The 17384-nt window shown below is 44.6% G+C and overlaps 1 protein-coding gene across 1 annotated transcript in view; it reads right to left on the bottom strand.

Moving 5' to 3' along the window:
- Positions 1–461: 461 nt before the first annotated feature.
- Positions 462–17384, bottom strand: part of DOCK5 (dedicator of cytokinesis 5) — a 245450-nt gene continuing 228527 nt past the window's right edge. Inside the window, exons 46-52 of the mRNA XM_027839938.1 lie at positions 15516–15599; positions 14755–14892; positions 11893–12059; positions 9499–9667; positions 8302–8440; positions 6318–6433; positions 462–4481 (exon numbers count right to left, since the gene is read on the bottom strand). Of these exons, the coding sequence (XP_027695739.1) occupies positions 4377–4481; positions 6318–6433; positions 8302–8440; positions 9499–9667; positions 11893–12059; positions 14755–14892; positions 15516–15599 (918 nt within the window). The 3' untranslated portion in view covers positions 462–4376. The remainder of the gene's footprint in view (positions 4482–6317; positions 6434–8301; positions 8441–9498; positions 9668–11892; positions 12060–14754; positions 14893–15515; positions 15600–17384) is intronic.

The following is a 17384-nucleotide window of genomic DNA, read 5'->3' as shown; positions in this document are numbered from 1 at the left end:
AGATTTTAGACTCCATCTTGTCTGAACCCCTCACTTTATAGATTAGGAAACTGAGGCCCAGGGGAGTTGAGTGACAGGATCTCATCTCTTAGAATATCCCCTCCCCTGAGACTCCTAGGGAGCCACACAAAGTCATCCATGGGCTTTGTTCTCAGGCTATTTTGAGCCTGGAGTCAGGAAGACCTGAGTTCAAATCTGGCCTCAGACACTTACTAGCTGTGTGACCCTGGGCAAGTCACTTAACCCAAATTGCCTAAAAAAAAAAAAAAAGAAAAAGAAAAAAAAAGAGAGACAGAGACAGAGACAGAGAGCATGTGCCTATGAACCATGGCTTCACAGGGATATCCAAGGTGAGTAGATGCCTTCCAGTGAAGCAACCCTGGGAAAAGGCGAGGAACAAAGCTCAGGAAGGCGTCATTTCTCTAAAGGAAAGCTACCAGTCAACCAAAGCCATAGAACACTTCAGAAAATCAATTCCAGGTTTAATTTAAAAATAAATAAATAACAGCAAATCTCAGCAAAAATTTCCAGCCTTCTCAAAGCATCTTCCCTAGCTATGGGTTTCCGGAAGCCGCCCAGTGGTCACACAGAATCTCAGAGCTGGGGGGATGGCCCCAGTTCCCTAATTCAACCCCTGCCCCACAGGACTCCCCATTACAACTCAAGTGCACGTGATAAATGGTCACCCAACCAAGGCTTGATGATGCCCAATGAGGGAGATCCCACAACCACCCGAGCACTTCACTGGTGACAGCTTGAATTTTCAGGACATCTCCTTCAATCGAGCCCAAAACCCCTTTAACAACTTGTATCCACGGCTCTAGTTCTCCCCTCTGGAACTGAGGAGCAAAAGTCTACTCGTTCTTGTCTGCAACAGCCAAGTAAACCCTTGAAGAAAGGCATCTTTCGCACCCCTCCCCCCACCAAACCTTCTCTTCCCCAAGCTTTCCTAGCTCCTTCAATCGACCCTCACAGGGCAGGACCTTGAAAATTAGGGTTGCCTGGTAGAACGGTGTGGGCCTTGGAACTCCAGGCTCATCACACCATAGCAAAGGAAAAGCACTCTTCGCCCTTCTGCTGACTGGAGCTCACACATGCTTCCACCACAGAGTGGAAATTACATCCGGGCACGGCCAATGCTGATTAGCACAGCATGACCAGACAGTCGACGAATGGACTGGCAAGCCTTGTAAGCTCTCAGACGAAAGTGTGGGAGGGCCTGGTTATTGACGTGTTTGGATTGTTCTAGACATGGCAGACCATGTTGGCAGCTTGTGAAGCGGGGTGATTGTTGGGGGCTGCCCTTTTTTTTTTGCCAATGTCATAGACACCTAATGTCAGAAATTCCATTCCATGCTAATGATTAGAATATATGGTCCCATAGCTAACTCTCTTCCTTTACAATCCTCTTCTGCTTTCCACAATCTTCACTGAATTCTATGCATTTAATGGGTTGTGGTGCGAGCATGTGTGGTAGAGGGGCGGGGGGGTTAGAGAACATAGTTTCCATTAATATGGAAAACACTTGATTTCCAGATAAAATGCAGGCAGAAAGGCCACAGATCCATCAGTCCTCTGAGCACCACAGTCAGCCCACCAGACAGCTGGGGGCACCCTCAATGTTTCACAAGGCTGTGGTCCAAGTTTCTCTTTGGCCTCCTGCACGGACCAGTTCTCTACCTTTAAGTAAGAGACTGAAGTGTGGGGACTTTGGGGGCTGGAAGGAATACCAAGAGCTCCAGACCCCCTCCTGCCAACCGTGCATTGTCCATCTGCCCTCCTGAAAGTCTGCGTCTCATCCAACCCCCTTGTTTTACAGGTGAGGAAGCTGAGGTTTGGGAAGGGCAGTGACTCTGGTAGGTCACAAAGACAATGGCAAAGAGAGGCCTCCGAGTGCAGGGGTCTTTTCATGATGTCTATCACCCCCGAATACCAGTCTCCTGGGGTGGGGGCTTGAGACTGGGTCAGTTTCTTGCTTTTCTGGTTTTCTCATCCAGGCTCATTTCCTTTCAGGGGTAGGGGAGAGGGAATGAAGGATGATGATACTAAAAGAAGGCAGGGGGAAAAACCAAATCACCAATTTTTTCCACTATCTCTGTGCCCGAGGCCCTTTCTTGACTCTTTCTGCTTTTAAAGGAGGGCTTCTTACCCTTTCTGATCTCCTGGACCCCTTTCTCGGTGTGGTGAAGCCTAGGGGCACCTTCTCAGGATAATATTGGTCACCCATCTTCATAACTGAAGGAAATGCTAAATTTTAGAGCTTAGTGAAAATGATGATTATCATTTTTTCCCCCATCTAAGTGCATGGACTTCTGGTTAAAAACTCTTGTGTCTAAGAAAGACCCAATTACACGGGAAGGCAATGACTTCAGGTGGAGTCCCATGTACGTGGGATAATTCCAGGGGGCTCAAAGTCATTCCATTTTTTCTGCTAAAACCCGGAATGGGCGGGACACCTCCCCATCTAAACACTCTACGCACACTTAGTCTTCATCAACTTAAAAAGTCCAACTTAAGTACACTCCCTTCATGGAGCCTCTTCTGATGCCCCTTCTCAGCCCTATTGGAAACGGTCTTGTTGGATGATGGTTCTTGGTGCAAAGTGACTTGCCCAGGGTCACACAGCTAAGAAAGTGTCAGAGCCTCCAAATATTTATGAGCCACCTGCTACATGTAGGGAGAGAGGAAATGCAGCTGACTGGATGGAGACCTGGCCTCAAAGCCAGGAAGATGGGTTCAAGCCCTGCTTCTGACCCATACCGAGCAGGGCCAAATCACTTAACCCTCAGTACCCCCAGGCACCTCTACGACTATGATCCTGAAGGGCAGTTGTGGATCTGTGTGGACAGGAGATCCCCACTTCACAGGCTCAGACCAAAATAGACACATTTTTAGGGTAGGCTCTGGAGTTTCTTATAAATTTCTCAATTCCATGGAGGAGTTAAGGGGCTCACTTTGGGGAATTGTTATAGATCTTATAAGGCAAAATCAAATGTGTGGAAAAGGAAAGTCCTGCCGAATATAGAAGCATGATTGGGCCACTGAGTCATAGAAAGGGGACGGAGGAGACTGACATTCAGACTCCATGGAAAGTGAGATGGAGGAGACTGAAGTCGGCCTCACTGGGGCAGTGACATCCACACCTAGGCTCTACAGTCTACTTCACACCAGCTCAGAGGAGGTAATGCAATGGGACTGTGTGTGACTGGTCGTGTGACAAGTGAGAAAGTAGAGGCAGTTACAATAGAATAAAGAACCTAGGGAGGGAACTTGCCTCTCCAGGCTCCATTCTGGCCAAGCTCTCTCTCCTCTGCATCTATACTTGAAGTGCTGTCTTCCCCCATGAGAACGTAAGCTCCTGGAAGGCGGCGACAGTCTTTCTAATTGTGTTTGTATTCCCAGTACTTGGCACCATGCCTGGCACACAGAAAGTGTTTAATAGATGTTTGTTAACTTGACGGAATCCCCAGAACTGAAGGCCACCAGTCAGGTAAGGGATGCAGACTCCCAGGAGAGCAGATAAGATCCTTGATGTAACCAGATCATCTGGAAGGTTTTCCATGTAGAAGTTCTTTGCTTTTAGCTTTTGGTATAATCAGAATTTAATATTATCTCAACTATTTAAAAGTCTTTGAGTTCTTCTGGCTATTGGAGTGGGGAAACCCCACCCATCTTTTCATTCCAATTCACAGCCATGATCAACGTGGCTCCTTGTAAGCTGCCCACAAACTCACGGAATTAGGGGATTTTAGAGATATCTCAGCAGCCCTCTAGCCAAATCCTCCCTGAACAGGTATCCCCCTTTTACATCATTGCCAAAAGGTGGTACACCCACCCTTACCTTGGACTCATTCCCTTTTCTCAAAGGGCACATCATACATATTAATGAATTATTGTTACTTTGGTTACAGAAAATGGCCCTGATGTGTGGATATCTCATTGTTTAGGTACATGGGAGGGGGTATGTCCATGAGGAAGGGAACCCAGACTCCAGTGCTGCTTTTCAGAAGCGAAGCAAGAAATGCCTCTCATGGCCAGGGAAAGGAGTCAAGGGTCACTCTGGATAACTAGTTGGCAGGAAACTCTTTGGAGGCCCAAATGGCTGTGGGCTGAAGGTAGGTGCTTAACGATCACGTACTGGCTGTAATCAATTTTGCAATTCTGCAAGTGAGTGAAGAAGGTGTGAGATGGCCTTGGAACACGGCTTTAGGGGAAGCTTTCGAAAGAATCAATCCAGGTTCAAGGTCATCCCAGATGAGAGGGGATGGAAAACAAGGACAGTGGTGCCATTGCCTTTTGGGGACGGGTCTTGAGACGGACTGTCCACGTGGGCAGCTCCCGAAATACTAGACAGGTACTGAGGAAGAGCAGGGCCTTTATTGTGATCCTGGCTCCGATGAGAGGACTCCGGACTTGCGGGCCTTGGGAGGTGGCGGTGGTGGGCCCTTGGCTTCTCGACGGACGGGAAGCGGGGGTGCAACCTGCGAGAGCAGATGCATAATGGGGTAGGGGTAAGAGAAAAGGATTTTTCTTCCTTATTCCTAACCCAAGTTTAGTTATTTCGTTATTATATTTTGACAGTCCCAGACCAACCGGGCCATGCTTCAAATCCCACACAGCCATACACTATCCATGTTAGCCATCTTCTTGCCACGGGCCTGGCCTGGCTGTCATGTGCATACCCTCCTCCCCCCTACCCATTTTTCACTTCTTGTTCTGGGAACATTAACAAAAATTAATCAAAATTAATAAAAAATTAATCATGTCTTCTCTAGACCTCTGTTTATTACCTTTGTGATTCCCCAGAGCTAAACTCCCTTCCCTGATCACTCCCCTAGGGATTGTCTTGATTTTGTTGTTTTACCCTCAGTTTGGAACCTCGTTATTGACTAATAAATCTTTTTCATTTATTCATTCCTTCTCTCACTCATTCATTCCTACCTTTTTTTTTTTAACTACTGTGCATCTTCAGATTTTGGTTGATGGAATACAATATCCATCTGCAAAGGTTTGCATAAGGAACAAAAAGTGCAAGAAGGATTCCTTCTCCTTCTTAATACTGCCTTCTCCACCCCTGGGTAACTCAAACACACACACACACACACACACACACACACACATGCACATACACAATCACTTGCATTTAGGTAGCACCTTCAGGTTTACAAAGCACTTTCCTCACAACCTGGCACAGTGGGTAGTACATGCAAGCTCATTTTACAGATTGGTAAACTGAGGCTTGCATAGAGCTGAACTGAGGGGATAACCCAGAACATCTGTCACTCTGAGGTATTGAAATTTAAGACGTTATTTCTCTTCCTGGGGAGGCAGCATGGAACAGTGGATAGAGGGATGGCCTCTGGGTCAGGAAGACTTCAATTCAAGTCTTGTCCCAGGTACATACTAGCTGTGTGACCCCAGGCAAGTCACTCACCCTCTCTTAAGCTCAGTTTCCTCATCTGTAAAATGGGGATAATAAAACCACCTAAAACAGCTTTTATTAAGTGCCTTTTATGTGCCAGGCACTGTGCTTTATAACTCTTTATAAGTGCTTTATAACTCTTATCTCACTTGTTATTACCTGCATTTTATAGATGAGAAAACTGAGGCAGACAGAGGTTCAGGGTCACACAGACGGTACGAGGTTGGGAACACACACATATATGGCTTTGTGAACTATAAGGCACTGCATAAATGTTAGCCATCATAATTGTTGTTATTAGTTTTGTTCTGACTGATGAGCTTCTGTCTTATCTTGAACAGAACCAAGGTTCCACACTAGTCAGCAGGCATTATCAAACCTAGCCGCCATGTGAGGTTCCTGCCTCTCTCCTTTGTACGTCTCTTTTCTTTTCCTGGGATAGAGTAAGTCCCTTGAGGGCAGATGCTATCCTGGTTGCCTATATTTGTATCCCTAGTTTTGAGCACATAGTAAATGCTTAATAAATGTCATTCATTCACTCATTCATTTATTCATTCACTCATTCATTCATTTATTCACTATTAACCACTCAGAGACCTAGGCAATTCTCCAATATTGTAAGCTTCAGCATAATTGCTGATCTGCACCAGGAGAGGGGATTTCCCCACTAGGAGCTCCCCCAAATCCATCAAGTCATGGGTCCTGACCCATTTTTCATCCCACCCTGTCTTGAGGAGAAGATGGGTGACGTGGCCTCTATTTTCAATGAGAGAAGAAGGCTGCTTGCTCGTTCCAGAAGTGAAACAGGAGCCATTCAGGTAGGACTGTCTCTTCTCAAAGCAGCCTAGAAAACTACTTGGCCAGTGAAGCAAGAACCATCACTCTGATCCCCTACCTCCGCTGAGTTCCTCTGGCTGCTGGTCTCATAGGGCTTGCTCTTGGGAGGGGGTGGGGGTGGTACTGTCTTTGTACCAGAAGACATCAGCCCATCTACCTGCAAGGTTGGAGAGCCTGGAAAGGATGGGAACCAAAAAGTCAAATAGGGAGAAAAGCAGTATGGAGATTCAAGCCTTGGTACTGGCCTTCTGAAGATTCCTTTCCATTCATCTCCATGAAAACTCCCAAGCTAGTACTCTGCTCTCCATTTGTTTGTTAAAATTGAACCTGAACAGAGCTGGCCAACAAGAATGCTTATGGTTTCAGCACTTTTTAGCAAGGTGATCTGGGCCAAGTCTTTTTACTTCTATGAAACTCAGTTTCCTCACCTGTAAAATGAGGAGAATGATACCTATGCTGCCTAAATTTACAAGATTGTTCAATTTGGCTCAACAGACATTTATTAAGTGCCTACTGTGTGTAGAGTACCATGTTAGATATTGGGAGACTCAAAAAGGAGAGCATCCTGATCCTTAGAGAGTAAGGGTAGATGAAACAGATAGTCATAATAAAAAAATTAGTAATAATAATACATGACCTGTGGATTGGGGATACATAAGCCAAGTTTTAGAAAAAGTTTAGGAGGAGAAAAGTTGATAGCGGTCGGAGAAATCAAGAAAATCTTCGTGGAGCCAGTGGCTCTTAAGTTGGGGTTTAAAGAAGAGGTAAAAGTTCAAGAGGGAAGAAGGCAAGGGAGGGCATTCCAGGCACAGGAAGCAGTGTGAGCAAATGCTTGGAGGTTAGACATCACAGGGAAAGGAGTGCATAGAGACCAAGCAGGGTGAGGCATCAGACTGGACAGCATGGCCAGAGAAGCCATGTAAACTTCACTCGGAAGGGAAGTATCCCTAGAGATCAGGACAGTACCAAGCACATAGTAAGGGCTTACTAAGCTACTTGAGAGTAGGGGTTATTCCATTCTTTGTACTTGTATTCCCAGTCCTCTGCATAGTGCCTGGTGCATAGTAAGGGCTTAATAAATACTTGATTTATTGATAGTTGAATTAAATTAAATTGAAGTAGGAAGACCAGTGGAGGGCTTAGTGAAATAGTTTAAAGTGGGAGATTAATCAATCTGTAAGCCACTAGGTGGTACAGCGGATAGAGTGGCGCCTGGGGTCGGGAAGACCTGAGTTCAAATCTGGCCTCAAGCACTTTACTAGTTGCATGATCCTGGGCAAATCACTTAGTCTCAGTTTCCTCATCTGTAAAATGTAGCGTTTTTGTAAGGATCAAATGAAATAATGTTTGTAAAGTGTTTATTGCAATGCCTGGCATGTAGTAAGTGCTACATAAACATTAGCTATGATTAATTAATTAATTTGCTACGTGCGAGGCACCATGCCAGGCACCATACTAGGCACTGGGGATACAGATGCTGTAAATGAAACATTCCCTACCTTCAAGGAGCTTACATAATGCAGGCCTGTACAAAAGTGGAGACGGTAGGAATGGAATGAATGGGACAAGTGAGAAAGTGCCCAGGACTTGGTGAGTGACTGGAGGAGAGAAGGGAAAGAAGGATCAGAGTTATCAAAGATTTAGGACTCAGAGATCCTCAAGTCCAATACCGTTATGTAGAGATGAGGAAACAGGGGCCCATCTGCTCAAGATCATACATGGGGTAAGTGGCAGAGGCAGGATTTGAAACCAGGACTCATGACTCCACTATTCTTTCTCTTGGATAATGCCTCTCCAAAAAGTCAAAGGCAACTTTGGCTTGAGTGTCAAATGAGTTAATGGCTATCAAAGAGTTTTGTAATCTGAACACACCATAGAAATGGAAGGTCCTGTTGCTGTTACTATTATTCTTCCTTCTGTACCTGCTGCCAATGCGCCAAGCAAGTTTAGAAGACCCAGATGCAGCACAGACATCCAGGGACAGGGAGGACTGTGTTCTTCTGTCCCCAAGAGTTGAAATAATGAGAGTGAAGAGAACTTACTTTGGGTCCTGGGTGTTTTTGGGGTCAGCGGAGGCGGGTTCAGGGGCATAGAGGAAGGCAGGGGGGAGCCTTGGAACAAGGTCAGCCGACTGTCCACTAACTGGAGACTCTTGGGTCTTTGTACTTTGCTAGCAGGGCTCTAGGGAAGGAAAAGACAAGGAACAGAAGGAGGGATAAAGCCCCAATTTGGAGGCCAAATGTTTTCCATCCTTAAGCACTTGTATCTGGACAAGAGAGGTGATGGAGAGGGGCGGGTACATCAAAGGCTTTCACTCCCTAACCAAAGCATACAATGGAGCGGAGTCAGAGAATGGCTGCGGTCTTTCAGAGGATCAGTGAACATCAATGGATGTTCAGGGGAGTCTTCATAGACCAAAGGCGCATAGGTTTAGAACGAGAAGGGGTGGCAGAGGCTATTTCATCCACCCCGGTTCATTTTACAGATAAGGAAACTGAGGCATACAGAGGTTAAGTAATTTGCCCAGGGACACACAGCTAGAGAATGCCTAAGGCAGGATTTGAACTCAGATCTTCCTGACTCCAGGTCTAGAGGTCTATGATGTAGTGTACAGTGAACTGGACTCAGTTTTAAGAATACCAGAGTTTAAATCTTGCCCCCTTGGATCCTTATCAGCTCTGTGACTCCACTGCTTAACCTTTCAGAGCCTCAGTTTCCTCATAAAATAAGGGGGCAGATTTGGGGACCTCTAAAATTGCTTCAAGCTCTAAGTTTACGGTCTCATTTTGACTCCACGATCTGGTGTTCTTTCTAGCCTGCATCATTCAGATTCCCCTTTCCCCCCAGGAAGGGTTGCCTTTGCCAGACATAGCCCAAAGTGGCTCATAAAAAATAACCACAGAAATCCTTTACTTCCCCCCTCCTCGCCTGGCCCCAGTTAAGAGATGGAGTTTGGGGACCGAGTCATGGAGCAGTAACGCAAAGGACCACAGGCTAAGGCATGGGCCCACTGGCTGATACCATGACGTGAGAGCCTGGAGTTGGTGTCTACAAAGAGCTCCCAGCTCTCAGGGGGCAGAATGTAGGTCCCTTGGTCTCTCCTAAGCTGCCGGTAGGCACATTTGGAAGGGAGCTGTGGTCCGGGCTCTAACTGGAAGTCAGGGCCAACAAGGTCCCCTCCCTGACCCCAGAATTTGGCTCCTGCAGAGAAGCTGGGGTCCATGCCCACTGTGACTTACCAGCAGGTCAGCTTCCGGCTCTCTCTCTGCGATGACCTGAGATTTGCTAATGCTCCAGTCTTTCCGCTTGAACTTGTTGATCCGATTATCACTGTCTTCTCTGAGGGACACGTCTTCCACTTTGGCCCCCGATGAAGCCCGCCGCTCTAACAGGGGCTCCAGAATGGATCTGGCGCCCAGGCAAAAGGACACAATCTCATTATTTGTTCCTGTCCCCAAATCCCAGGTCACTCTCCCTGATGACCATCGACCTGAGGGAAGGATCTTTCATATGAGGAGTGATGGTGTCTTAAACATAGCAGGTGCTTAATAGATGTTTGCTAATTAATAATTACCATTAGCTAATTAACTAAATTAATAGAATTGATTTAATTCAACCCCAAGTTGTCTTAAACTTTCTGTATTTCATTCATGTAGCAGAAAAATACTCAAAAAGGAGGTCAGCCAGGTGGTGTAGTAGATATAGCATCTGCCCTACAGTCAGGAGGACCTGAGTTAAAATTTAGCCTCAGATACTTACTAGCTGTGTGACCCTGGGCAAGTCACTTAACCCTGATTGCCTCCCCCACAAAAATACTCCAAAAGGCCTGGGTTTTGATCCTGACTCTGCTAATAAGTCACCGTGGGATCTTTGCTCATCTATGAAACAGGGGTCATCAGCCTTGTCTTCCCTTACATGGGAGGATGGTGGTAAGACTCAGACGGGGAGAACGATTCAGAAAAACAATCAGAAAATTATAGAGTACAAAAGAAATGTCAGGCATTTTTATAACTCTTATTGTCGCTTCTCTTAATCCTACCCAGGCTCATTCTCACTTGAGAGAAAAGAAAACAAACTCCAGCACAGGACCCATAGCTTGGTACTTAATACTGAGGCCAGCTTCTTCCCTCTCCAGGCAGGAGGTGGGCCCCGCTGTCCCTCGAGGTCCCTTCCTACTTAGATATCCGTGATCCAATGCCATGTTAAAACTTCCCAAGACATCTCATTGATCCTTACGACCGTCATGTGAAACGGTGTTGCTGTTATTCCTGCCTTATAGATAAGGACAATGGGGCTGAGAGGTTAGGTGACTAGGCTAGGAAGTGTCTGAAGCAGAATTTGAACTCGGGGCTTCTTGATTCGAGTCCAGTACTCTATGCTTTAAGCTGTTTTGCCTCTCGAAAATGCTTGACCGTATCACCGCTGAAGGACAGATGACGCAGTGGAAAGAGTTTGAATTTGCAGTCAAAGGACCTGGTTCTGCTATTTGTGACTTCTGTGGTGGTTGTTCAGTTGTTCAGTCATGTCCAGTGCTTCACGACCCCATTTGGGTTTTTCTTGTCAAAGACACAGATCAGAAAACTGAGGAAAACAGGGTTATGTGACTTGCCCGGGGTCACGCAGCTAGTAAGTGTCTGAGGTTGGATTTGAACTTAGGAAGATGAGTCTTTGACCAGAAAACCCCAAATGGGGTCACAAAGAGTTGGACACGAGTGAAACATCTGAACAAAAACAATACTATGTGCTAGGCACTGTGCCAAAGGGGACCCAGACCCAAAAGAAGTCCTGCCCTTAAGGACCTTATACTCTTCTAGGAGGCTGTAACATGGACACAGGGAAATGGAAGGTAATTTTAGGAAGGAGAGAGCATTACCAAGACAGCTGGCCTTTCTGTAGAGCAGGGGAATGCAACCGGGTGCCTGCGAACTTCTTTTAAGAATTTTAATAAATATTTTGATAATTACATTTCAATCTAGTAGTTTCCCTTGTAATCTCACATATTTTATTTTATGCTTTTAAAGCCAGGAACCTGAGAATGGGTCCAGAGGTTTCCCTAGGCTGCTGAAGGGTCCATAACACAGAAATGTTAAGAATTCCTGATGCAGGGGACGGTGCTTGAGAAGGAGACTAGAGATGCGAGGAGTAGGATAAAGAGGGAGAGCATTCCAGGCAGGGGGACGGAGGCATGAAGGCAGGCAAGAGTTCTCCACATAGGGAACAACAAATAGGACCGTTGGCTGGAACCTAAAGTCCTCGGAGGGATATAAAGTGAAATAAGAATGTTATGAACATTTGTTTTTGTCTTTTTAAGTGGGAGGGAGGAATGTGGGAGGAAGAGAAAATAGCTTTTTGTTAATTTAAAAAATAAAAGAAACAGGCATGGAAAGGTAGGTGGGAGTCAGGTTGCAAAAGGCTTCAGGTCCCAAGTTTTATCCTAGGGGCAATAGGGAGCCATTGAAACTTCTCGGGGAGGGAGTAACATCGTCAGATGTGTGTCTTAGGAGGATTCTTTATAATAATAAGATGATATTGCAGCCCAAGTAGGGCACACCTTGTTGTTTTCTCCTCAGTGGGGAGTGGCTGGGACCGATCGATTCACAGTCTTTGTGACCAAAGGCCCGGTTTCTACTCACCCATCGGATCCTGGCCTGGAGGGGGTGCTATCTGAGGAGGTGGAAGACGTGGAGACCACCGAGGACGCCACCGATGTGACGGACAGTCGCCGTAGGGTGGAAGACATGATGTAGGGCAGCACCACCGACCCCGTCCTGCTCTGTTTCCTCTCGGTCAAGGTGGGAGGCTGAGGAGCATAAGAAAGCAGGTCTATGGGCACAGTCTGCGTTAGACTCAGCTCAGCATCCAAGGCGGACAGTTGGGTCAACTTCCAGGAGGTGCCAAGGAGAGGAAAAACAGAAGCAAACGCATCCCTTCCATGGAAGAAAACCAGGAAAAGGGGAAGGGAGAAACAGCAAGAGCCTGGATCCGAATCGTGATTCTAGAGGATTGATGGTGGTGAGCCCACTTCCTGCTCTTGGTGGAGAGGTGGGGGCCTACGGGTGGGGAATGTGGCATACCCTGCCAGGTGTAGTCAATGTGTCATCGTGCTGAGCTTAACTGTTATTCTATGTTAAAAGGTGGGGTTGTATGGTAGGATAGTGACTGGAAAGTACAAAAAAGCATCAATGTATACATCTTTATATGAGTAGAATTACAGATATTTAAGTATGTGTAAGTAAGTGTGTGTGTGTGTGTATGTATATTTATGTATACATGTTTATGTAAGTATGTGTATATAGGTTCACACACACAAATATGTATGTGCATACATACATGTGCATGTATTCATACATACAAACACATGTACATACACACATGTATGCACACACATACATATGTGCATCTATATATGTCCATGCTTAATTGTAGCCTTCTTGGGGTGGGGGTGAAGAAGGGGAAAAAAAAGAATAAAGTAAAAAGTGCACAGCAGAGAACAAAAGAAAACTGAGAAAGAAGCAAAGAAAAGATGGACAGCTCTGAGCACAATGCATAGTATTTATTACATAAGCTTTCTTGAAATGGAAATTTATTACTGTGTATTTTGAATCCTCTCACATTCTGCTGTGCATATGGCAATGCATTTGTTTCTTATTTTGTATTTCAATTTATGTTTCTTTTTCTTTTCTTGCGTATTCAAGTTGTAGTATTTAAGTTTAAAATAAATTAATTTTAAAAAATCAGTAACACATAAACAAAACAAGCTGGTCAAACCTTAAAAGTTTCCCAGTCCTGCTTCTTCCAAATGTATTTTAATGAATACTGGTAGAAAGGAAGAATGTTGGACACCAGCTATCGTGATGGAGTCCCTTCAGTTACAGCTTTGGAAACAAAGGAACAACTGTCTCCAATAGGAAAAAAAGTCAGGCTATACTCAATCAAGGATGTTGTAAGTAGAAATTGTAACCTGATTGTCATTCGTCTCCAGATACCTATTTGTGAAGCTTGCTTGAATACACTGCACATTTCTGAGAAGGGCCAGCAGGCCCCATTAGGTCAAACATATAGTCTCCTTTGAGCTCTTAGTTACAACCCAGAAAGTCAGTTAAGCTGACAGCTGTTAGGGGAATGACATATGCCAGTACACGCAACATTCTTCACCCGAAGGTGTTTGCCTTTCTTCCAAGAGGAAGAAGGTCAGTTTTAGTACTGATCCTCTGGAACGAGGATTAGTCATTGCAATTACTCAGAGGTGGCATACCTTCCAGCATTCTTTTCATCTGCATTATTGTAGTCACTGTATTTACTGTTCCCCTTACTTGACCTTGTGTCCATTCAGAAAAATCTCACATTTCTCTGAATTCTGCACGTTTCTCATTGCTTACCATACAATAATATTTCCTTACTTTCACAATACAGTCTGTTTATAGCCATTCCCTTATTCCTGGGTACCCACTTTATTTCCTGTTCTTTGCTACCCCACAGAGGGCTGTTGACTGGCTATGGAGTATTGAACTCACTGTATGATTAAAAATAGAGTTATCAATTTAGAAGGGATCTTAGAGGTCATCACATCCAAACCCCTCATTTTACAGATGACAAAAATTAGAGTTAAGTTATGATTTTTCAAAGGTCACTCAGGTAGAAATGTAGTGACTAGTTTTGCAGAACATTTCTTACCTGGTTTTTTTTTTATTCTTTGTCACAAAGAATATGTCTAAAATATATGTCTAACAAAGGGAAGAGACAAGGGGGAGAGATATATTTGGAAATGATGCAAAAACAAAATATATTGACTAAAACATTTTTTAAAAATTCTATGAACTTTTGAGTATACATAGATATGAGAGCTTAGAAGCTAAAGACATGAAATAAGAAACTAAACTGTCTTAAGCACTAGGCATGCTGTAATTATTGGAGGGGACAAGAAAAAACCATGCTAGAGTCTGAAATGAAGGAAGGGAAAGGGGGTCTCCTAAGGCCAGTAGGGAGGAAGGGAGGAAAAAGTGAAAGGAAAGAGACTAAGAGTTAAAGTTGTTTACAACTATGGGGAGAAATATCTGAAAAACAATATACAAAATGTCTATAACAAAGAAAATGTAAAATACAATAAAAAAATTAATGCTGTGAAATTAGAAAGGTCAAGATTTGCCCCACAGAAGAGATATGAGAAAAGGGGAGAAGTGGGAGGTGGGGCAGCTCATGTGTGTGTGTAACACTGCATACTGACATCCATTCTTTTTTCTATATATTGATTGGCATTACTGAACTTTTTTCTTCTTGTTTCTCTCTTTTTTAACTGATGAGAGATACATGACGAAATCTATGCGGTGAAAACAAAAGATGTATAAAAAAAGATATAAATAAAATTTCTTAGAAAGCAATAAAGGCATTAATAAAACACTAAAAAAAAAGAGGGAAATTGGGGGATTGGCATGAAATTAGCCTAGAGAGCTTGGAGGTCGGGTGCTAAGATTGTCCTGTTCTCAGACGAAGCCTACCAGGGTTATGACTCCGTAGAGTTTCTCCACCTTCTCCCTGAGCTCCCGGAAACAGGTGGTCAGCCGATCATGCAGGGGCCTCAGCTGCTCTGTCAGCTTCTCCCCATGAATTCGGATGCCTTCTCCAAGTAGGGGCATCTGGAGAAGTGAACACAGGATCAGGGAAGGGGGCAAGGTGAAGAATGGGGGTTGCCAAATGAAAGGATGAAACAGGGTCCAGTTCCGAATCACGTACTCTACCAAAGGGTCACGGATGAAGAGCTCGAGAGGAACTCAGGGACCCAATCCAGCCTCCTCATTTTACAAATAAGGCAACCGGGGCAGAGAGTGGTAAGTGATTTGCCCAGGGTCCCGCAGCTAGTAAGTGCCTGAGGCAGGATTTGAACTCAGGTCTGCTTGATGCCTCTCCCTCCCACTAGGATTTTGCTCTTTAACTACAGGTGACTTTTTTCATGCCAGGGAAAAGTGAACTGAAGAAGTAGCACCTATGGGGAGATTACATGAGAGCATGGCTGTCTCAAATTATAATTCAATGAAACTCGACAGTGGGCACAAACACACTGTTGCTGGGTCTAAAACTCGGGTCTCTAATGGCCAATAGCCATTCCTGACTCCAGGCTCTGCACCCTTCACTCTGCCATTGACGAGGGCCTTCCAGTCCTTTGAGGTCTCCACAGAGGGCTCAAGGCTGGTCCACTGGATGGGATTCCCCGACCACCAGAAGCTGTTCCTCTGGAAAACAGCCGTCTCTGGGTACATACCTGTAAGGCAATCAGGCGTTTGAGGAGCTCAATCTTCTCCTGGTCCTCTGGGTGCTCCTGCTGGTACTTCTCCGTGAAAAAAGCCTGGGGGCAGAGGACAGAGAAGAAGCAGTTGTGAGACACACCCATCTGTGGATGTCACTCCAGGCTGGGGGATGAGGCCTGTGAGTAAATAGGGAACAACAAAAACGTGGACCCATTCCTGCCTGGGAGTCAGGGTTGTCAGAGGTCAGACAGTCATAGAACCTAGAGCTGAGAGGGCCCTCAGAGGACATCCGGTCAAACTCCCTTATTTTACAGACAGGGAAACTGAGGCCCAGGGATATGAAGTAATTCACCCAAAGTCACAATCTGATCATAGTTTTAAAATGCATGCTGGAAAGGACCTGGGAGGCCATGTGGTCCAACCTCCTCATTTTACAAATGGGGAAACTAAGGCCTACAGTGGTGAAACGACTTGCTCATGGTCACATATGCTTGTAGCTTTAAAGCTAAAAAGGACCTGGGAGACTATTTGGTGTATTCCCCTCATTTTATGAGGGCAGCTAGATAGAGGGCACAGTGGATAGAGCACTAGACCTGGAGCCAGGAAGAACTGAGTTCAAATCCAGCCTCAGACACTGACTAGCTGTGTAACCCTGGTCAAGTCACTTGACCTCTGTTTGCCTCATTTTTCTCATCTGTAAAATGGGGATAATAATAGCATCTACTTCCCAAGGTTGTTGTGAGGATTACATGGGATAACAAGTGTAAAGTGCTTAGTACAATGCCTGGCACATAGTAGGTACTATATAAATGTTAGTTATTAATTGTTATTATTATTACTATTATTCCAGGGGAGGAAACTGGATCCCAGAGAGGTGACCCCCTTGCCTAAGGTTAGCCAGGCATTTTAAGTGACAGCGCTGGGGGTGCTCTTCCCACTGTCTGTTAATCTCCTTCCACACAGCTTGCATTTCCTAGAAGCAGTCTGCCCACCCTTGGAGAGGCTGCATGGGTCACTAGAGAGAGTGCAGCCAGATTTGGAACAGCAGGACTTAGGTTCAAATCTAGCGACGTCCTTGGTTCTCTTTGAAAACCAAGGACAAATAACAACAACAGTATCATCTGCTCTCCTACTTACTCCCCATGTGACCTTGGGCAAGTCATTTAATCTCTATGGGACCATGGTTTCTCATCTTTAAAGTGGGCATAAAATAAACACCAGATTCCTCACCTGTTGTGAGACCCAAATGAGAGAATGCAGGTAAATCACTTTGCAAACCTCCGGGTTGTCATAGAAATAAATGACAGTGGTTACTATGATTAGGGGCTTTGGAGACTTGGATCCTAGGTTCAGTGTTGTGATGTAAACATTAAGGAAAATCTACCTATGGCACCATACTTAATGGTGAGAATACTTCTTCAATGAGAAATGTCAAATGGTCCCAAACACAAAAAGAGTTCTTGGAAGAACTTAAAAAATGACTTTAAAAATCAGATAAGAGAGGTTAAGGAAAAATTAGAAAAAAAAAAGAGTAATAGAAAAAAATCAAGAAAAATTTGAAAAGCCAATCAACTTGAAATAAAGAACCAAAAACTTAAGGAAGAAAATAATTCCTTGAAAACTAGAACTGGGCAAGGGGAAGCTAATGATGTTCTAAGACACCAAGAAATAATAAAACAAAATCAAAGAATGAAAAAAATAAAAGAGAAAGGAAACATGTCATCAGAAAAACAACTGATCTGGAGAACAGATCAAGGAAAAATAATATAAGAATCGATGGACTATGGGAAAATTACAATTAAAAAAAGAATCTTCATACAAAATTACAAGAAATTATCAAGGAAAATTGCTCTGAAGTTCTAGAACAAGAAGGCAAAGCAGAA

Source organism: Vombatus ursinus, unplaced genomic scaffold (genome assembly GCF_900497805.2).
Source record: "Vombatus ursinus unplaced genomic scaffold, bare-nosed wombat genome assembly UNPS02014837.1, whole genome shotgun sequence".
Classification (NCBI taxonomy): domain Eukaryota; kingdom Metazoa; phylum Chordata; class Mammalia; order Diprotodontia; family Vombatidae; genus Vombatus; species Vombatus ursinus.
Note: the sequence above shows the minus strand (reverse complement) of the source record. Positions and strands in the feature narration are given on the sequence as shown.